The following is a 23,180-nucleotide window of genomic DNA, read 5'->3' as shown; positions in this document are numbered from 1 at the left end:
TCTCTTACTTTTATCTACTTTTTCTCTATCTCTCTTACTTTACCAATTCTACGTTAAAATTCGTACCATACACAAAGTGATCTATTTTTTGTGGACGGAGGGAGTATACTGGAGTGGAGGAAAGAGCAATGCCAAATTAACGAAGGCCAAATTAAAATTTCAAATTCAAAGCAAAAAACGGTTTATTAAGTTTAATTTAGCATCATCCATATATACACAGATCACACTTATTTTAGAACTTAGAAGCAACAACATAATGTAGCAAACAATCTTACAAACAAATACAACCACACACACCATGCTTCCTTCAACGGTAGCTTCTTCGATAGGAAATATGTCAGCAAATCACAAACATATTGTGTTCGACCTCACAAATATATCATATGATGCAATGAAGATAGTTTACGAACCTAGTTCATATGCCTTAGCAGCTACGTTCGCAGCGATGTGAGTCGAGATCTTTCTGATATTCGTGAATGGAGGATATATCATCCCTTTGTCGTAGTGTTCTGTTAAGAGTATTCCTCTCAACGTGATGCCGGAAGTATGAAGAAGAAGTCCCGGAAGGCGTAATTCCGTCGAGCCAAGAGCAAGATCATGAGGAACGTCAAGACGGTGGATGTCCGCAAAGAAAGAGAAATCCACCAAACCGCTATGGAGATTTCATTACGTATTAGTTTGATCTTTTTTATTTCCTTTTTATTTCTTTATGAGAATATTTATAATGTTATTTTGATAGTGTCAAATCTTCTTGGGTTTTCTTCTTGATTCTTTACCAAGTCGTAAAGTTCGAATCAAGTAGGGGGAATTCTATAAATCATAGAATTCCCAATAGATCGAGTCATGGAGGAATAAGAATAAAATCTTTTTCTCATTTTGCTCTCTTTTCGACAAACCCTAACAGAACCCAACTAGAGTTCATCGCCCACCCCTTTACAAATCGTGTGCTCTCTTACTTGATAGGATAACCAGATCCTATCATCCAGCACCGACTCCCCTCCCCTGTGCTCCTTCAAAAAGCTCTCTATCTCTCTAGGTGTGTGTGTGAGAGAGTACTCTCATGAATTAATCGTGATTTGACGTTTTTTATTTTTTATTTGACGATTTTTATTTGTATTTCATTTCAATAAACATAGATAAACGAATGACAAAAAAACTCAAAAACTCAGAAACATATTTTATTCAAATATTCATTTCAAACTAGAGATCAAACATACTTACACTTATACTATTATTTTATTCGTACTACTAGCATTTCTAAACGGACGGGGATAAACTTAGAAACTCAACAATTAGAATGATTTACCGACGATAATAGTCCTCTCTATTAATTTTCTTCTTTGATGTTTACTTTGGCTTAGGATAGAAAGGCTTAGGAGGCTTAGGTGACGGAGCCTCAAGGTCCTCAAAATCACTCTCGACCACCGGCCTAGAACTGGCGGCGGCAGCGACGGCCGTGTCATAGGCGGCGTCAATTTCGTCTTGCGTATCCTACTTATACTACACGGCGTCAATTTCGTCTTGCGTATCCTACTTATACTTAGGAGTAGTAGTACCAAAAGTCCAAATTACTATTGATTATTTTTTATTAATAAATTAAAAAGCCTTTGTTTTTATATCTTCTTTACTTTGCTAATTATACATTAATATCCATATCAAATCAAATCAAATGGAGTACTCTTTCCATCCTATAAAAAAACTTTTGTGTACGTTACTTTCCGTCCTTCACAACACAGTCTAGTTTTTCTGCACATACCCTAGCTCCACACCAATTGACTATTTATAGGAATAACTAAGTCGATAGGTAACCTACATTACCATTCTAAAATATTTAAACTAGTTATTCTAGAGTAATTTAGTATTTAATATAATATTGCTAATATTACCATCCTAGAATATTCTAACTAGTACTTCTGGAATAATTTGTTCTAACTAATAATAATTAATATTGCTATTATTTCTTCTATGTCGGTTAACACATTCCAAATTAATTTTTTTTTCTTTTTCTTCTTTGTCTAGATAATTTTAGCAAAGTCGGTAGAGACAATTTAGTTCAATATTGTGCTAATGGTGTGATTTGAAAGAATAATAAGAAGAAAAAACTCCAAGTTCTTGTACTATAATTTTGTGAAATTTGAACTTATCAATGAAAGTTAACCAATATTTCAAAGAAATTAAAGAATCTTCATTTTTTAAATCTCAAGTTTTTAAATTGAAGTAGAATAGTTTGTAAAGTACTTACTATATCAGAAACCTCATAAGGGGGATCTCAAGTTTTTAAATTGAAGTAGAATAGTTTGTAAAGTAATTACTATATTAGAAATGGGTCACTCATCCCTTAAAATAGCTCATAAGAGAGAGGGTTATCCATCCTTATATAGAAAAAATAGGATCATCATAAATGGGCCACTCACCCCTTAAAAGGGCTCATAAGGGGGAGGGTTATCCATACTTATACAGAAGAGATAGGATCATCACCAAGCCAATGTGTGACAAGATATTAAAATTTTAATACGCCCCCTCACGTGTGGGCCGGAATGACACATCGGACTTAGAATTTTAACACAGGATCATCACCAAGCCGATGTGGGACAAGATATTAGAATTTTAACACGCCCCCTCACGTGTGGGCCTGAATGACACATCGGACTTCCATCACATGGGTAGGCAAGAGAAGAAATAAAGAGATAAATCCATCATCGGCTTGGACCCGCTCTGATACCATATTAGAAACGAGCCACTCACCTCTTAAAAGGCCTCATAAGCGGAGGGTTATCCATCCTTATATAGAAGAGATAGGATCATCACCAAGCCGATCTGAGACAAGATATTAGAATTTTAACATACTACGTTTTAATTTCTTTAACCAACTGCAAGCAATTAAAATTAATTTCTAATAGAACTGTGGTTCATTTTTTGAAAGTAGTATTTGTGGTTTTTAAAAAAGCCATGTCTTTCAGACTTTTCAGAGAAATCGCACATATTGATATCTACTATCTACACGTTAGTACGAATAATAACATACTATAGTGGAAGAAAGAGTAATGCCAAATTAACGAAGGCCAAATTAAAATTTCAAATTGAAAGCAAAAAAAACGGTTTATTAAGTTTAATTTAGCATCGATAGATACACAGATCACACTTATTTTAGAACTTAGAAGCAACAACATAATGTAGCAAACAAATCTCACAAACAAATACAACCACACACACCATGCTTCCTTCAACGGTAGCTTCTGTAGTTTGGTGTGAACATGCAGCTCTCGGCGTACTTAACCAAGTCCGCTGGTCGAGGGAGTCTCGTCGCCAAACCTGTCGATAGACAATACGTCAGCAAAACACAAACATACTTTATTCGACCCCACAAATATATGATATGATGCAATCAAGATAGTTTACGAACCTAGTTCATATGCCTTAGCAGCTACATTCGCAGCGATATGAGCTGAGATCTTTCTGATATTCGTGAATGGAGGATATATCATCCCTTTGTCGTAGTGTTCCTGCGTCACTTGACCAGCCAACGCCTCCGCTGTTTCAACGAGACCATGCTCAGTTAATTTATTCAATCTAACACATTTTATGTTTGATTCAATACTTACAAGCTGCTAGAAGCATGTCGTCATGCACCCGGATTGCACCAGAGATGACCAACCCGAAACCAAGCCCGGGAAAGATATAAGCATTATTTGCCTGATGAATGTACATAAAGAGAAAAGGTTAACAACAATGGTGGACACATTTTAAGGTGTGTGGAAACATAAAAACATGTTAAGGCAAGAGACCTGGCCAGGAACATGGAGTTTTCCGTTCAACTCTACAGGGTCGAAAGGACTTCCGCTCGAAAAGATAGCACGCCCCTAGAGAAAATCATGGAAGAAAGAAATTCAGACATCACCACATCTAGAAGCATGAAATGTGGGTCAAGTCTATGCAATCATCTAACCTCGGTCCAAGTATAAGCTTCTTCAGCAGTGCACTCGGCTTGTGAGGTAGGATTCGAGAGAGCCATGATAAGAGGCGTCTGCAGCGTTTAGTGCCAATTCAGAATAATTAACATACATAACATTATCAAGTGACAAACATAGAGAGAGAGAAAGGAACCTTGTTGAAGGCGGCCATAGCCTCGACCACCTCCTTAGTGAATTGTTTTCCAACACCAGAAGTTCCGATCAGAGTTGTTGGTTTAATAGCCTAACAATGTGTCAAACGATATAGATAAAATACTTGCAAATTTAGGTCTACATTGGAAATAGCACATGAGATGAGATATTCAGCCGAACCTTGACAGCGTCTAAGAGATTTTTACAGGGTTCATGCTCGTGAGCCCAAGGTTGCTTGAAGTGCTGGAGAGATTCCTTACGAGAACTAACAATCAATCCCTATAAATTATATATAAGTTGATTTATTCATTAGCAATCATCCAAGGAAACAACCACCTAAGATTGACAGAGATAAGGTAAATTGCAATTGTACACAAACAATCTGATCACCTTTGAGTCTACAAGCCAAATCTTCTTACGTGTTTCTTCCAAAGGAGCTTTGGTCTATGGATTACAAGCAGCAATGTTAGATCGTGCAAACAATATTTGTAACAGTTGCAGAAAATGTTGGAACATATATTACCTGTTTTGATATTTCAAGCGCTATAAGTTCAGCGATACCAGTTCCAGCCTGCAATTAGAAATAAACAACCCGCGCAAATGAATGAAACTGGTGGCTATCAAGTTTGGTAGGTAAGATAGATAAACAAAACATGGCAAGAAAACGCATTTTATGTCATTTTGGTCATATAACTCCAAGATAGATGAGTTATCTACCATACTAAACAACCCCTTAATGAAAGTTAATAGGGATGATGATATACCTCACCAGCTCCGAGGAACAAGAATGTATGATCACCCAAGGAGCCGCCAAGAAGCTTAAGCGAAGCAACGAGGCCGGCAAGCACCACAGATGCGGTCCCCTGTAGGAGAAAAATTATGTCGGTATAGAAAGGAATTCATGATATGTACTAATAAGTTTGTAACTGTTTATACCTGTATATCATCGTTAAAGACTAAGTGAGTGGTCCCGTACTTGGACAAGAGCTCAAAGGCATTGTGGTTGGCAAAATCTTCAAACTGCAATCAGAAGCTCAGCGACTTTAGATGGAAAATTATCCGAAAATGCGGATACACATTCTTAAGAATTACTATTTGCTAACCTGTACAAGAACTTTTTCACCATAATTTTGCTTCACAGCAGTCATGAACTCTTCCAGAAGGTCATAATATTCCTGTACAGCAGAAAATCTATATAATCAAATTATGTCCAAATATAAATTGGACAAGACTGATTCAAGCAGAGGGAACCACCGACCTTTCCAGTCGCCCGTCTTTGTTTGAGCCCAATGTAGAATTCATCATTCAGTAGCGTCTCATTGTTTGTTCCAACGTCGATTGTTATTGGCAAACACTAGAAAGATGGTAGGTAAATCATAATACTGTTGGAGCTGACATTGAGCATTCAATTCAATTTTCATAATCGAAGTTCTATTCGAACAGTTTTGCTAGATGGCTAAAAAAATGAGCATAACATAGAAGTGATTTGTGGGGGCTCACCGCAGAAGGCCTGACGCCTCCTAGAGCGGTGTATAATGCCAATTTCCCCACCGGTATTCCCATTCCCTGCATTAAACATAGATGTTATGATCAAGTAAACATAAGCATCCTCGCATAAAACAACTCAATACAAAACCGTATCTTTTATGCAATAAAAGTGGAGCATAAGAGAGAGTCGGAGGAGTAACCTGGCAGCCAAGATCACCAAGTCCCAAAATCCTCTCACCATCAGTGACGACAATGACTTGAATTGACCTCTCGGGCCAGTTCCTAAGGACCTCGAGTATCTTCCCCCTGCACACAGCCTTGCCAAGTCAAAACTAGAACAACAATATAATGAGTGTATAGATTTATAAAGTGCAAATAAGAAGGCATACTTTTCCTTTAAACTTATATATAAACCCTGAGGCCTCCTAAAGATACTTCCATATTTTTGGCACGCCTCGCCAACTGTTGGAGTGTACACAACTGGGAGTAGCTCCTCCACATTATCAATGAGAAGCTTGTAGAACAATCTCTCGTTCCTCTCCTGTAAAGAGCGAAAATTCGTACTCAATAAATGACGGGATTTGACATCTCACTCGTAATTGCATTCTTCTTAAAACAAATCTTATGACTAATCACCTATCTGAAGTCAACTGAGCGAAAATTACACAAATTATAACTAAATCACAAGAGTAAAAGTTCAGTATAACTTGTAGATCATAACTGAACATTAAAAGACAGCAGCTTGAATAATTTGAAGTACCTCGAGCTCCATCATAGCCATGTACTTGTGCAGGGGAAGCTGATACTGGCGAATGCTATGCATCAACTTTTTCTCCTGCATCACAACGCAAAAACATAAGCAAAAAATCATAACAGGCGAAATCAGCTCGATTGTCGCAGTTAATGAACAAACCTGAAGCTCTTGGGAGATAACAACGGGAGGCAGAAGACCACGCAAGTAATGCGCATCTCTCTCCTTCTCAGTGAATGCAAGCCCCTTGTTATGATGGGGATCTCTCAGCAGACTATACCCACTGCTCACACAAACAAGTAAATACAAGCAACTCTTAGCCTCAATATTAACTAAAATCAAGATCAAACTAGCAAGCATTTACTCAATAAGACTACATTTTCCAGCATTGATCCGGCATTAAGATAATTAAAGTAAGAGCCCTTGTTATCTCAGCTAAGTATACCCACTAATACCAACTAAATCAAGATCAAACTAGCAAGTATTTACTCAATGCAACTATATTTTCCAGCATTGATCCAACATTAACCTAATTAAGCTAAGATCAACGCAATCCCCTTGTTACGAAGGGGATCTCTCAACAAAACACACAATCAACATAAATACTTATAGTAATAGCATAGCATCAACATCAACCAAATCAAGATCAAACTAGCAAGTCTATATTTCCAGCATTGACTAAACAATAAGACATTTAAACTAAAATCAACGGCGCTAGACTGATACAGACCAAACAGGAGAACTCAGCCCAAAAGACTAGTCTATTAGGTGAGAGAGCCCATTTAGTCTATATACCCCACACCAGTTGTTCTCACAACCGATGTGGAAATTGAGTCCGTAACATAGACACACTTAATTAGTTACAGAGTGATCATTTTCAGCTCAATCACTAAGCACCGAGCAATCGCAAGCAGTTTCGCATCAAATTCGTTGGAATCAAAGCAAAAAATACAAGCATAGTGAAGTAACCTGGCGACGGAGACGGTCCAGGGAGTGACGAGCTGATCCTCGGAGGCGCGATCTTCGCCGTAGACATCTTCGACTCCACCGCCGACGGTGGATCTCGGGCTCAGGTCCAGCACCGACTCCCCTCCCCTGTGCTCCTTCAGAAAGCTCTCCATCTCTCTCAATTTCTCTCTCTCTCTCTCTCTAAGGTGGTGGTGCTAGTGAGTGAGGTAGCAGGAAACAGGAGATAAATATCTATTATAGTGTATTGATTAATGGAAGAAGTCACACATGGCGGCCTAACGTGGTACATTTGTATAATTGGCAATTGGATATTGTTTATGTGTACTAGTCTCTGGTGGGGCCCTTGGGTTAGGATGGTGACACACCATCATCGTGGGACTCCAATTATGTGTCGTTTTGTACGTTTAATAAATATTCCAAATTAAAATCTCTTTCGATGATGTACAATGAAGCTTTCCTATGTAACTGAGAAAAAGAGAACAGAGTGAACCTCCGTCCCGCTTTAGAAGTTTCGATTGAGTCGGGCACATATTTTAAGAAAAAAGTGTCTGAGTGTGCAATAAATAAGTATTGTAGTGGATGTTGGGACCCACTTTTAACACTTTTTTATTAGTTATAGTGGATGTTGGGACCCACTTTTAAAACTTTGTAGACATTTTTTATTAATTTATCTTAACCGGAACTTCTAAAACAGGACGTCCAAAATTGATCAACCGGGACTCTTAAAGCGGGACGGAAGGGAGTATTATTATTTTTCATATGTCCAGTAATAAATATTGCATTTAATTATTATTTTTAAAATATCGGATCTCATATTTCATTATTTCATTCTACTTTTAGGTTAATATTATAAATTTATTATATAAAAGTAGACTAATATTTCATTTAACTTTTTTACCACTCTCTTTTATAAAGTTAAACCTTCCTTAAAATCTGAACTAATAAAAAATGAGATACTATTAGCAAACGGATTATATATTAGTAAAAGAAAAGTAGTACGGTTCATGATACGAGCGATGTACTTCAATTCTATAATGGATAATTGGATATGAATATGGTAAATAGCTCATATATGTTGGAGTTATATCACAAAAATGATTTAAAATGTGATATCTTATCATTTTTGCTTATATAACTTGACCTGTTGTATGGCCGATTCAGTTCTAACCTGATCAAAAATCATTTTAACCGGTTGTGGAGTTATAGCGATCTAGGAATTGGAATCGGACCGAATAAGGTTTCAGTTCCTAGACTAACCAGTCAGTCAATATAGGGATCAAAGAACTGATTTTTCATTCAATTTTAATTCGAATTTATCCAGATATAATATAAACAATTCAATATCGAAAAAGATTAACAATCCAACACCTACGATCCGATCATCCGATTCTCGATGCAACTAGACAATCAAATAAGTACCCCTATATGTATCTTCCATATCAAAGTATCCATTTCCTCTTTATTATAATTATATTCGAAAATTATTTAGTAAAATTTCTAACTTCCTACTGCCTAAACGTAGATACTTATTTATTGGAGTCCAGAAATAATTGACATGAGATTAGTGTGGCATGATCAGCTGCATGTGCGTGGGGGTACACCAACATGGACGACCTCGAACAAAAGTAGGTGACTTTATTTTAAATTCATAGTGGAGACATCACTCCGTTGAAAGATTTGCTTTTCCATAAATATCTTCTACCCCGGCTGCGCCCTTCCCAAATCCACGTGGCAACTGTATACTAGAAAATCATTTTCTAATTTCTTTTCCTTGCTTTTTTTTATCAACAAAATATTGAATATTAATGTCAGTTGTTAATCTCGATAAACATGAGAACATATGTATAGTACTACCCCGTCTCCCAAATTTTGACACATTTTATTATTTTGGTCGTTTCTGCAAATTTGATATACTTCACTTTTTATCATTTTTGGTAGTAGACTTCATATTCCATTTAACACATTTCTACTCACATTTTATTATAAAACTAATACTCCCTTCGTTCCATAGTAATAGAGTCATTTTGCCATTTTGGTACGTTCCATAGTAATAGAGTCATTTCCCTTTTTGATAAAAGTCAACACATTTTTCCACACCTACTTTACTCTCTCTTACTTTATTCTTTTTTCATTTTCCACTTTACTCTCCCTTTACTTAACTCCCCTAATACAATTTTTCTTAATTTTCGTGCCGAAAAGATACATCCCCATTATTATGGAACAGGGGAAGTACTTTAAAAGTAGGACACACATCCCACCAACTTTTTCAACTCAATTTCCATTACATTAGAACTCGTGTCAGGTCAAAGTATGTCAAAGTTTGGGGGACGGAGGTAATAGTATTACTACTTACTAGCGTATGATATTCATAATGATAATTGACTTACTAAATTTAAGCCACCTTACAATTAATACTAGACTCCACACTCATAAAGTAAATATATCTCTGAAAATATTATTATTTTAATCTATGCCCAATATACTATACTGTTCATTTTATTTTTGGGTAACTGTTCCATAATTTTCCTTCGTAACTTTTGTTTTTATGACATGGTTGTGTCACAAGATGATCTATATTTTTTTGCCCCAAAATATTGAGTAGAAAACATAAAAGATTTAATGATTAAATTTTAAAAAGTTAAAATCTTATCCGGTTAGTTTAATTGGATTTGTTTTATCCCAAAGTGGCCTTGGTGGAATTGTGACAGATGATGTGAAGTGCCGGTGATTGAAATCATAATATCTTTCTTCAATAATTAATCATGATTGTTTTCTTCATTTTTGTGTGTGTGATTGGAAATTTGGAATAATTGATTATGGTTTTTATTTTGCTTATTGATTATGATTTTTATATAATTGTGTGAAACAACCGTTGACTTGCAACTATGAAGAGGTTGTCAAGTTTAGATCGATGCATGTCCGATTCTTCAACCATACAATAATGTCCAATTAAAATGTTTTCTGAATTAGTTCAATTAATTAGGAGATGGTGGTGGTATATTAACGCTCTATTAATGTTGACTCGTGAGATAGCATCATGATTTTATGTGATTTTGTGGGATTTCTTATGAGATAAGTTATAATTGAGCATCAACAGAATCACTTTTTAGTTGTCATATTAATAAATATTTTGTCCATAACACCAATAAGTTAACCACATCTTTTTAGCTACAACTTATATATAGAAATTAGGGGAGAAAAGGTATAGTATATTCTATCGAAAATATTACCATCCCAAAAGATTTAGGTATGAGAAAACATTAAACTGTTACCATTTCGAATTTTTTGATATATCGAAATCTTAATATAAAGCATTTTCAATGTTGAAATTATATAAAATTTTCGATATGTTGAACCAAAATATGTTAGTATATCGTATTTTATGATGTACCGGATTTGATACAATACATACGATTTATATTGATATCGATATATACAAGGTATACAGAATTTCAATGTACCACGGTATATGAAAATTTATACAATTATCGTATTGAAATACTTCAATAAGGTGTTTTACCGTACCGAAAACCATGATATTACAAAAATATTATATTTTCAGTATTTTTGGTACGATAAGTCCGTTATACGATATTTCAATGATTTTATTCTTGAAAAACAAAAGTGAACGCAAAATAAGAAAATTTAAAGATTCCATCCAAATCTTGAAAAATGTATATTTCAACAAGCCCAAACTATTATTACATGTATCACATAATACAAACTCAAAAAATACAAAGATACATTGTTAGGCCCAAAATAAATTTAATGTATGAACCCCATAATTGAACCATGAGCCCAATAATTTTCCACTCATGTCAAGGCCTTTTGAATATTTAAAAATGTGTACACAATTTTAGTATTTCTTGTATGAGAATTGGTTGGGCCAGGGTAGAGGGCTTTATGATATTGAATTTAAGGTTTTAATCTTATAAATTAAGGGAAATGTCGAGGTTGGGCTTAGGGCAATGTTTTCCTAGTGGATTTCAGACTATTCCACACTAAAAAATAAAATTTATTGGATAAAGGTTTGTTTAAGCTGTTAGGCTTTCTGACCCATATAAATAGTGGGAGGACTGTTTTTACCAGCAATTTTTAGATTTGAGAAACTATTTATGTGAAATCTCTCTTCATATGGTCATTCTTATAGGGCATGGACATAACTCACATTTGACTGAAAGATAAACATGTATTGTTAGAAACAAAGATCGATATATATAGTCACAAGAATCAACAAAGAATCTAAGTTAAGAAATTAAGTCAATCTAAACCAATTAACTATATTGACAAAAACAAATACTTGTAGTATTTTTATTATAAATACACTCCCTCTTTTTATTCTATGTGGAACATTTTCTATTAAGCACAACACTTTTTACATAGTTTTGTTTATATAGTTTTGTTTTGTGAGTTGAATAAAGTAAGGATAATAATGTACAATATCTATTTTAGAAGATGTGTTAATTTGAGTGAGATATCCAAAAAAAAATGTATCATTTAGAGTATACCGGGAGTAGAATAAAATCTTTAGGGCGCCTAGCTCGGTCTCGTCCCGGCAGGACGAGCCACGAGCTAGCTTGCATTGTGGGTTTCGCATCTCGCCAAGTGTCTCGTGTATTTGGAGGGTTGGAGGTGTTGTCTCTTAATTAAAAGATGGCGTAAAAAGTGTCGTGGGCCATGAATAATAAAAGAAAGAGATGAATATAAGAGACAGAATCGCGAATGACTTTTTATACTAGATGCTAATTAGAATGATAAGAAGTGTCTAATCGTAATACAACGTAGTCACGTGATAGATTGTGATGTTAAGTTGTTAAGTACAATTATCATAAAATGATGATGAGATGAATCATCTTAATTATATTCATGCTTAGCAATTATGATGTTGTTGCCGCCTACGACCACAACTACCCAATATGACATGGGCTACAACAAGTTGGTTAAATAATTAATAATGACAGCATTTTATGAAAGTGAAACCCACCTTCAACGATTTGGGCGCGCACGTGTACATTGAATCTTAATATTCTCTAAATTACAAATTTATTCAATTATAATAGTACATGTACATATAAATACAATAATAGTGTAAGATACTATTTTCCAATTTAAAAGAAAAACTAACTTTTGCATACTTTTTCTTCATTTATTTCTCTAACTTTAACCTCTTACCATTAGTCATCGTCTAATTTTTTTAGGGCAAATTGTCTGTAAAGTCATGAACTTTAAAAAAAAAATTCTTGTAAACTTTAAATATCGCATAAAAAGTCATAAATTTTACCGGACTATGTAAATTTTCCATCCGACCCAGTTCGATAGATTTCCGACATAAATTTATCCTGCGTGGCGTGCCTGAGGCGTGACTTGGCAAATGGCAATTTCTAATTCGAATTGTGGAATTAATGCTTACTTTTATGTCGAATTCGATTAGTGAAATTCGATCAGTATGTTTATGTCGATTTATATGTTGAATACGATTTGTATGTTTTTATTTGTGCTACTTGTATGTTTGTGATAAGTATAGGGTCTAGAGATTGCAAAGACAGAAGATGAACAATTAGAATTAATGGAGTTTCGCCAAGTCACGCCTCCAGCGCACCATGCATGGAAATCTAGCTATCAGATCAGTTCGGATAGAAATTTACACTGTACGTTACTGTTCACGACTTTTCATACAACATTTAAAGTTCACAGAAAAAACCAAACTATTTTAAAAGTTCGTAACTTTTACATATGATTTGCCCCTTTTTTTTCAATGCTATATATGTGGAGTATTTTTTGAACATGTGCGTGTCGACACACGCATACACATAGTAGGAGAAAAGGAAAATAGGGCCTCATGTTTCTCACCAGCTGAGCAAGGAGTCATATCCACCGCCCCACTAATAATACTATTACTACTATTGTCTTCTCATTTTCAACGTTTGTTTCAGATATAGAAATGCATCACATTCAGCCAAATCTTGGCTTTTCACTAACCCTTACCACACCACCCAAATAATATATCCATGTCTATATACATATAAGTGTAATGATTAGCTAATATATGTGTGTGTGACATGAGTCGGCAGCTTCCCCATTTAGGTTTTACCAATATAACCATATATAATATTGAAGGCCGTTTCACTGACGCTGTTTGGATATGTTGTGTGCCGCGAGATTGATTCGTGTGTTAAAAAAGATGGATTGTATGACACTGTTACGTTTGTTAATCGTCTTGGTTGTCCGTGTGTCTCTTGGCTAACTACATATTTACATTGTCCAAATGTAATATTTCCTCAGTCGGCGAATAGGAGTCCCGATTCATAATTACTTTAAATGGTAAAGAGATCCTACATTCCACTAACTCATTCCACTCACGTATCATTTAAAACTAGTATATATAAGTGAAACCCATATTCAACTACTCCCTCCGTCCCCGATTAAGAGTCACACTTTTCTATTTCGGTCCGTCCTCAATTAAGAGTCACACTACATTTTTACCATAAATAGTAAGTAGGTCTCACATTCCACTAACTCAATTCAATCACATTTTATTATAAAACTAATATAAAAAAAATGGATCTTACATTCCACTAACTTTTTTAAACAACTTTTCTTTACATTTCTTAAAATTCGTGCCCGGTCAAAGTGTGACTCTTAATTGAAGACGGAGGGAGTAATTTTCTTCCACCTACTTTTCTTAACATTCCTTAAAACTCGTGCCGAAATGAAATGAGACTTCTATTTGCGGATTAAACGAGTAAGACTGTAAATTATTAAATTATTCTATGTACTCAATACCTATTTAAACTTTAATATACTGTTCAGACTATAATAATTAAAATTTTGATAGTACATAATATGCTCTCTGTCGTCATCTCATTCCATTATTGATTTCCTATAGTAAATTAAGTAGGGTCACTATTTTTTAGTTGTCTAGTTAAATAGTCATTTTCTCTATATGATAAAGTTATACTATTACTCAATATTAGTTATCCTTATTAATTTATGTTCAATTTAATTTCAGTATTGAGCTTTTTAACAATAAAAAAAGTCCAGAAACTTTATACTAAACAACCTTAAATATACAAAAATGGCTAAACATATCGCTTTACGTCTTCTCAATACTTTATCTATCCTTTTTCAATTATATAAAATGCTTTCCAACATCATTAAGAGATAAAATCAAAGTATTCACTAAAGTAAAACTATTTCTTTGAAGAAGGTGACAATTTTGTCACTCAATTTTTAGTCTTTAGTTAATCATTTCTTTGCATGATCATATCAACAAAATCTTGATAGGTCCCAACACCTTGGTTGTCGCTTTATTATTCACAATAATATTCGCAAAAAACTTGAAATAATCAACTTTTCTTTAAAGTGATTGAGATATCCGTACATGGCAACTAAATTCTGTCTCGCATTACATTCCAAGAATTTCATTAATGCGTTTTGGCTCAAAAATAATTATTTGTTTCTTCATTATTGCCAACTTTCTTCCTCTAAATCATTGCAAACTTTCTACTCTTTCTTTTTAAGTTCTTTGTCTTTTTCACTTTTTCATCCCAATGAAGAATATTATCTTGGGCATAGGCCAACCCCAATACTAATTAAATTGCTCATTTTCCTCCTAATCATACCAATAATTCCTACTAATTAAATTGCTTATATAAGCCACTACTATTTTTATCCCTATTGTTATTTAGAATTGGTGTAAATAAAAAAAATGTATTTGCCCTTTATCAAATTAATATCTAGAAAATTGCAAAATAATTGAGCCATAATCTTTATGCATCTGTCACTGCTCGTATTTTGATGGTAAGGTTGGGCGACCCCGTCCGACCCCACCTATATCCATTCAGCCACACACACAGGTAGCCCCACACGGCCACCTACATCCGTCCATGATACCCACGTAACCCACCTATATATCGCCCGACCCCATCTACATTCGTTCATGCACACCTATATATATACATATATAACTATAATATTCGTATGCCGACAATGTACACTAAGTTGAAGAAGTAGAAGTAAGAAAAAAGAATGAAAAAACCAATGGACATGAGAAAGAAATTGGACTTTGCAATGGTCTTTGATGGTCCCATTATTAGGACACATACCCCCATTAATTTCAACAAAACTTTATAAAACCTTTTCAAAGCCGCAAACGCTGAAAAAACAGCTCATAAATATTACGGCAATAATTCTCCAAATTAAAAGGGAATAATTTAATTTAATATGTCACTTATCTATGCTTTTTTGCCCCCCTGAGAAAGATACAGCACGGAAAACGATCACTCAAAAATATTGTGTTTCTCAGAATCTATCTTTAATTTGGTTGTTGATTGGTCAATTTCAATATTATTGCTATGTAGACTTTATAGAATGATTCTCTTCATAATAAAAAGGATATTGGATTTATTTACGTGTACAAAGTAGTGGACTCAAACGTAATCAAATGCCTAAAGGGTGAGCAAACACAATTTAAAGGTGATATGACCTATCAAATTTTATTTATAGTGCATTCAAAAGTGACAATTCAAAATTGCAAAAATAACATATTTTTTTTGAAATATGAGGAAAGCAATAAAGGATGGAAATTGGAAACAGATTTTTGTACATGTTTATAAAATGGTTTGTTACTATGCAATGGAGAAAAATTGCTTCAATGAACAATAAAGATATTACTACTATTATCTCAACAAAGTTGATTACATTCCTGAGTCATGTATATATAATTACAAATTACAAGTCATAAAGTCTTAGAATGTCACAACTTCTTGTTATTACCCACACAATTCAAGAAAACAAATATCCATAATATTTGTGAGCAATGACAAAGTGGGAAACAGTCTCACCTCATTTAAGATTATAGTAATGAAGTTTGAAAACTAAGAGAGCCTAAACTAAGAGCTGAATTTCTTGAATCAATTATCAAAAAGAACTCAAAGATGGGAGCTATGGTTCCTCAATTTCATTGAGATCACACAATGAAATTAATTTTCAGCAGTAATGAACATAGTTTACTTGTCACAGATGCTTGTTAATACTCTCTCTAGGGGCTTATGGAATACACCTAACAAAATTTAGAATCTGAAACTTGGCTCGACGTCCATTGCCCATGCGAATTTCGCCAGTAGAGACTTGTTGAATATCTGCACCAAACGAAACGAAACAAAACCCACCATTATTAACGCGTAAGATGAAAGATAGCTCTATGTCAGCAGTGCCAAGCTCACCTTCTCGATAGGAACTTCGTGGCGTTTGCACCATGCAACAGTGATCCTAGGATCAAGATAGTTGATCTTTGACGTGCCCAATGCTACAGTCTTTAGATCCTCTTTCGTATCCTTATCTCTTTCCATTTTTTCAATCTTTGCTGTGGTTTGAGATATCTTTTTCTCCAATCTGTACAGCAGGTAACATCATAAGCTACATGTAGATAACTACTCTGGATAACTCACCCACCGAACAAGTGAGTTACTTACGCATCAGGATTTAGATTCCTCTTCGTTTTCCCATCAGAACCCTTCAAGGGGGGCTTCCCCTTTTTGGCCCTAGCCAAATCTGTCCTCAATTCTTCCAAAATGTTCTAAAAAAAGTTTAAAGAGTAAGGCATGTTAGTAACTGAGTAAAATATAAATTCGAGCATGCACCAAAAAGCAAAACAAGAAGGATAAAAAAGGGACACCATCCAAACACAGGAAACAAAACCCAGAGATGCAGCCTCAGTTATAGATTGATGGCATTACCTTTAGTTCGTCTATCTTTTCATTCAAGCGAGTCATCTGAGCACTGTGGGACTTCGAGACAGTCCGTTGATGATTACAAATGATGGCAACCTGAGTAAGAAATGTAGAAAATTAGACAATGAATAGAAGTTCACCGAAAAGGATCATCGGAATTGACAGCCTTGCCTCCTTGTTTGCATGGTTATAAACAACAACTTTCTCAGCAACTTCTCCACCTTTTGTTTCCTTGCTCAACTGTATGAAAGAGATCCATGTATTAAGTTATTAACATGTACAAAGAGAAGAATTCAGTATTAAGTACAAACATAGGCTGAGGTTTCATTACACATGAATCAAGCAATATAAAACTAGACACCATCAGCTTCTAAAGGTAATGCAATGCTAATACTTTTTCAGTAAATTCTTGGCTAGAACTCAAAATGACTTAAATGTTTTGAAAATTCGATATTTTAGTACAATAATATCTTTTAGGTCACTCAAAAGAATCGTCTGCCCTAATTTCACCTGAGACCCATTCCCATGGCCGCAGTATGGGCAGGAGAATAACTACACTTGCTACACATAAATGGTACTTCTCAATGAACAAATATTCCAAGAAAGAAGTCTCAAATTGTGCATCTTACCATGTCATCCAATGTAATAGATGCATTGTATGTACGGAAGACCTTAGCAGTGAGACCAGGCATCAATTCCTTTAGATGAGCATTCAGTTTACTAGTATCAAGTTTGTCAAATATATCATCTCCGCCTTTTTTCTCTGGACATGACACAATATACATGTAAGTATATACCAATAAGAAACCAGAATGACATGCATATTATTGTAGTGGATCGGTTACTTACTATTTCGAAACTCTTGAATTGCCCTGAAAACAGCAACTTCAACCTCGACTTCATTCTGATACCTTATAGAATCTTTACCAAGGAAATCAAACTGCACGTATAGGACTTCACTTTTGTTAATTCAACTTCAAACTTTGAGGTCGAGTATAGTAAGCCTTCCAGGTTAATATAGAACAGTTATATCAAAGATGAAATTATTGGACCTTCAAGATATTTGGAGGCACTGGTTCCACATTTTCAACTTTTAACGTACAGCAACCTACTGTATCAGCTTCATCATCATCCTACAATGAAAAAGATATTAAAAACTGTATAATCCTCAATTAAAAAGCATGCACAAATTTCAAAAAATCAGTGCAAAGCTTGAACATATAAAAGACATCATGACAAGACAGAAATTCAAAGAATGATAAAACACAAGAACCTCTTGCAGTTATACCTTCTCATTGCCTGCCCTAAGCATTTTCGACACGTAGCCTTTTTTCTAGTCTTTAAATATTGGATTTTAAGTAGTTTTTTGCATGAAGACTAGATTTTATGAACTAACCTATTGTATTCTCATTTATAATTCTCATATGCACAATTTCTCATCTCATGAAATATACTAGAGGGAAAAAAATTCAATAAGAGTTTAACCTAGTATATTTACTTCAAATAATAGTAAAATATTCATGATAACAACAACAATAACAATAATATTATAGTATATTTTTTAATTCTTTTCATAGTTTTATTCTGTATATAACTAATGCCACTAGAAAACTATATAGATCTATGCATATTGGTACATGTGTATTGATTATAATCTAAAGATTTAATATGTAAATCAAAGGGTGAATTTTTAACAATAACTTTAATGCATAATGGTTACCGTTTTATTTTTCATTTTTAAAAAGTATAATAAGTACCTTGCACATTTTGTGCTTGTGTTAACCATCCATTCATCACACCACCACTCTTCCCTAATAAGAATCTTACAAAACAAAATTAACGTAACTATGTATGCTTCAACACTATATATAATCAACTAGAATTCATCATCATCGTATAATATAATCTACTTGTCTCTCAAAAAATATTGCCATCGATAATGATATGTCAATTATTCATAGTACCAAATAGTAACAGTTCTAAGTAGAGTGGGACAGTAGGTAGGATCGACACCACCAGTTAGTCCATAAATACCATCGAAAAACTGATCCATAAATCGATTCCACCACCGTTCAGCCAAATTCCATTTTGTGGATTGTCACTATTACTAAAACATCGTATTGTGTGTACCTCAACATATCTATTTTTATTTTCTCATGTAACAATTTTTACAATAAATTTAAACTATGCAAAGTTGAAAATTCAATTTAATTAATCTCTACAATAATAGTTAAAAAACAATAAAATAAAATTATGGCTGCATCTTGCTTTTATCTTCCACAGCATGAGACTTCTTACAATGAGCTATCGCCGCCTGAATCGCCGCCTGGAGCTCCTCCATTGTGCTATCGCTCTTCCCCGTCGGAGTGGCGGCGCCACTCGCCACCAGCACCGCTGTTCCCCGGCGAGGTCCTCATCGACGCCGGCGCCGAGAATTCGCCCCTCCGCCCCCTCATCATGCTCCCCCTCTTTCTAACCCGAATATTCCCCGAATACGAATACGGCTGCTGCCGGAAAATCTCGCCGGACTCCGCCGGCGCCGCCGCGCCGGCGACAGGAACGCCGCCACGAATCGCACGTACCGCTTGATCAGCTCGAATCTCGATATCCGCTTCTTCTCCGTTGATTGCTGATTATTGCGATTATCGTTGTTGCTGTTGCTGTTGCAGTCGCCGTCGTCTTCTCTCTCCTTTTATGGATTCCGAGGAGAGAAGGATTTTGATTCCCTCCCTCCTTCCCTTCCGCCACGTGGGGGCTCTTTTCTTCGTTGTTGTTGTTATTATTTTTTGATAGCTCTTTAATTGGAAGATTGAAGCTGTCGAGGGAGGTGGTGGAGGAGCGCGGCGAGACGGGGGAGGTGGTGGAGGAGGTGGAGGGGGGAGGAGGTGGCCGTGGAAGAAGATATCGTCGGCCGGTGATAGGTCGATTGCGGCAGCAAACGGCGGAGGAGAGGGTTTCGGGCGGCCGGCGGGTGAAGGGAGATGGCGAAGGAGAATTCATGCGGAGGAGACGGCGGCGCCGGCGCAGGCGCCGGGGTTTGGTTGAGGTGTACGTGGTGCTTTTGGGTTGTACGTTTGGTTGTGCCTCATTAGGATGTTGTGCTTTCATGATGGAATTTTCTTGGTGATTTAAGACCAACAAAATTTCAAGGCTACCTAATTAATTTGAGAAGGATATCGATAATTTGCAAGAAAATGGGGAATGTTGTCTTCTCTATATCTAAAAATTGTGTTATGCATGAAAAGTGTACCAATTATATAATATGGGATTTGGCATATTTTGGCAAGGGGGCATGTGGTGGATGTATAATGGAACCAATGATAGTGGGGTCACATTTTGGAAGCTAAAACCTTTTAATTACTATAGTCATCTACTTATTTTGAGGAAGATTAATCTATTGCATATCCATATTTCCATATTGAACATATAGTATCATTAAGTGTTTTATATTACTTTCTTCGTCCGATAGAAATAGACTTTTTAGGATTGGCACATATTTTAATAAGTAATTTGATCAAATAAAAGACATAGAGAAAAGTAGTTGAAAAAGGTTTAAAGTTATTAAACGTATAGAGGCATATTACTACGCTCTCATTGAAATAATGTCAAATTTCTCATCTGCCCTCCCCTCCAATGCATATTCCTTATATAAAGAGTAAAATTTTTCACTTTGGTAGTAAATAAGATTAAATTTAATGAGGCATTTAATTTGTGGTGTATTTGCAAACTCTAGAAGAAAACTATTCATTCGAGAAGAATCTGAGGTTGGGAAAACAAGATACTATGAAATAGGTCGTGAATATTAAAGACTAAAAGTGATATGATAACAGGCTTTGTTGAGTTCTTTTTGTAGTTATCTACTACTCCACTTTCATAGTTTCGTGGATTAGTAAAGTAGATATTTAAATTTAGGCTTCAACTTTCATGTGTGTTTTTATTTAGTCTTGCTAGATGACAAAAAAACTTTGAAAATTGAGATTAATTTGTCTTTCTTTGACTATAGATAAGCACGAGGGTAAAGACATTTTATGCTTAATTGATTATTTGGAGAAATGAAAATAAATAGAGTCACGCTCATATATGTACCAAAAATAGATAATAATTTCAAGAAAGATTAAATATAAAGTAGTTTCTAAATTAAAACTATTCATTTAAATTTCTTTAAATTTGGTGTTGCGACACATCATTGTCTTATTGTTGACTACCATGTACGTTTATATCATATTTTTTTCAAATGTCATTTATTTGCATAGAACAAAATATCGTTTCGGTTATAGAGTGTTATGGAATTCCTAGCAATAGAATCTAGATATTTTATTCATTTTGAGGAAGAGACCAGTCACATAGTACTTAAATTGATTGAAGCTACCATGACTCAGATCCATGAAACGGAACTCCTGAGATCGAAGACAGTGAAGGTTGCCACCGACAACAGAAGACTAAGCTAGGGGTGGTGGACGAAAAATGAAAGTTGGGAGTGGAGCTGTCACATAGGATGGTGACGGCAACCCAAAGACAAATTTAGTAAAGTTTGTGGGATCATGGGTCGAGGTGGAATTAGTCACCTAACACTAATCGTGTTATGTATTATATTAGTAGTGTGTTGTTTCAGTCTTGTATTCAATCTCGTGCGTCAATGTAATAACGCCAAACAAGTGTGTGTTGTCTGGTAGAGCTATTAATATTCGAGGTCAAAGATATCGAGTTTGAGTAGTATGGCTTCTAAAAGTTTCTGTTTATTATCCATAAAAAAACACAATTAACAAGGTGTATAAGTTTGAGGAGATGGCGGTGAATTAACAATTATTAGGGTATGATTACAACTTGTACTCAATTAAATGAAACAATTATGTTATCTAAATCTTCCAAAATAATGCAAAAGGAAGTTTCTTACTTGCTATCTTATTATGATCCATCCCCCTTATGCATTCCCTACTTCAAAATAATTGTTTCCTCTATTTACGAGGAAAGTGCAACAATAACACATGTCTCTTCTCTTATTATTATCTAATCGATCTAAATAAAAAATTACTCTTAGTAGATAGGAATCTATCTGGAACATTGATCTTGTACGATCCGTAAATTGTTATAAATGGGTGTACTGTATTATTATAATATTACATGATGGTGTATATAAAAATGTTAATCCACATATATATGTTTTTTTTTAATGTGTTATCATGTTCAAGCCAAAAAGAAGGGCGAGCAGTAGAGTTTATTATACAAAAGCAGAATATAAACGATTACAAAGGAAATAAAATTAACATAGGAAAAAATGAACATATTGTCCAAAATCATTATAAAAAGAAAAGCAGATGGCGAATAAAGGAAAAACAAAATAGCAAATGGGTGTAAGATGTCCGTCAACCTTATCAAAGAGAGTAATAGTGTCTCGCATTATAGCTTAAAGTCGAAGGAAAAGTTCCAAACATAAATTACAAAATATGCAGCAAAGCAGTTAACTTGATTATTGTGAGAAGAATTTAAAACAAGAAAAATGGTAGGCATTTAAAAATTAATAAAACTAGAGTAAACAAAAGAAAAAAAGGTTCTAGTATGAATTATGATGCCCAATAAGAAATCTTGGATGATGAAGATATTTGGTGGTGGCTAAATTTTTCAAGTCTCTATATTTCAGAGATTCGAATGGATATTGCACCAACTAATAATGTCTAGCATTAATGCAAATGATTCCTTGTCCGAAAAGGCCCATTTTTGTCCCCACTATAAACATGCATGAATAGCTTTTGACAGACCCCATTGTCGCCCCATGAGGAAAAATACTCCATTAAATTCAATCATTTTGAAGTTTTTAATAACTCCACAATACGAGAACTCTGCCCAATCCTTGGGAATTGGGGTTTCCCTTTTCGTTCTCTATCTACAGTTCCTGGGAGCACCTTGAGGTGTACTTAGTTGTCTTCCCGATATTTTGGGATATTCCTCGCTTCAATATATGGCATGGCATCTTAAAGAAAACTGCAAAAGAGGATAGGTTCTGCCTAAAAATGGGGGGGGAAAATTTTCCCCCCCCCTTGCGATGTTGGCGGTTTACTATGTATGACCCCAAAAGTTATATTTCCGGATCCAATGATATCTAAAAACGTGTGGGATGACCCCCATTCCCAAGGCCACCAT

The 23,180-nt window shown here is 35.0% G+C and overlaps 2 protein-coding genes and 1 pseudogene across 3 annotated transcripts; all 3 read right to left on the bottom strand.

Annotated features, from left to right (window-relative positions):
• Nucleotides 1–221: 221 nt before the first annotated feature.
• LOC125193076 (NADP-dependent malic enzyme) lies at nucleotides 222–7,526 on the bottom strand. 2 transcript variants are annotated; one of them, XM_048090797.1, is made up of 20 exons: nucleotides 7,312–7,526; nucleotides 6,505–6,625; nucleotides 6,352–6,426; nucleotides 5,981–6,132; nucleotides 5,792–5,897; nucleotides 5,604–5,669; nucleotides 5,362–5,457; nucleotides 5,207–5,278; nucleotides 5,040–5,123; nucleotides 4,868–4,966; nucleotides 4,627–4,674; nucleotides 4,494–4,547; nucleotides 4,284–4,382; nucleotides 4,105–4,194; nucleotides 3,947–4,024; nucleotides 3,786–3,860; nucleotides 3,603–3,693; nucleotides 3,404–3,532; nucleotides 3,214–3,312; nucleotides 222–297 (listed from the first exon to the last, which is right to left on the bottom strand). In XM_048090797.1, exons 1-19 carry the CDS (start codon nucleotides 7,461–7,463, stop codon nucleotides 3,224–3,226), a joined length of 1,776 nt encoding a protein of 591 aa, XP_047946754.1. In that variant the 5' UTR covers nucleotides 7,464–7,526; the 3' UTR covers nucleotides 222–297; nucleotides 3,214–3,223. The 2 variants fall into 2 exon arrangements, with proteins under 2 accessions (XP_047946754.1, XP_047946753.1); XM_048090796.1 differs by lacking the exon at nucleotides 222–297 and having other exon boundaries at nucleotides 3,081–3,312.
• Nucleotides 7,527–16,248: 8,722 nt separating this feature from the next.
• On the bottom strand, nucleotides 16,249–18,808 carry LOC125193340 (DNA topoisomerase 1-like). Its single transcript, XM_048091111.1, has 10 exons — nucleotides 18,800–18,808; nucleotides 18,331–18,375; nucleotides 18,095–18,175; nucleotides 17,892–17,982; nucleotides 17,672–17,805; nucleotides 17,214–17,282; nucleotides 17,049–17,138; nucleotides 16,785–16,888; nucleotides 16,536–16,704; nucleotides 16,249–16,451 (listed from the first exon to the last, which is right to left on the bottom strand). Exons 1-10 carry the CDS (start codon nucleotides 18,806–18,808, stop codon nucleotides 16,383–16,385), a joined length of 861 nt encoding a protein of 286 aa, XP_047947068.1. The 3' UTR covers nucleotides 16,249–16,382.
• A 470-nt stretch (nucleotides 18,809–19,278) lies between these two features.
• On the bottom strand, nucleotides 19,279–22,440 carry LOC125193335 (annotated as a pseudogene).
• Nucleotides 22,441–23,180: the final 740 nt, after the last annotated feature.

This window comes from Salvia hispanica, chromosome 6, assembly GCF_023119035.1.
Source record: "Salvia hispanica cultivar TCC Black 2014 chromosome 6, UniMelb_Shisp_WGS_1.0, whole genome shotgun sequence".
Taxonomy (NCBI): domain Eukaryota; kingdom Viridiplantae; phylum Streptophyta; class Magnoliopsida; order Lamiales; family Lamiaceae; genus Salvia; species Salvia hispanica.
The sequence above is the reverse complement of the archived record's forward strand: the minus strand, read 5'-3'. Positions and strand labels throughout refer to the sequence as shown.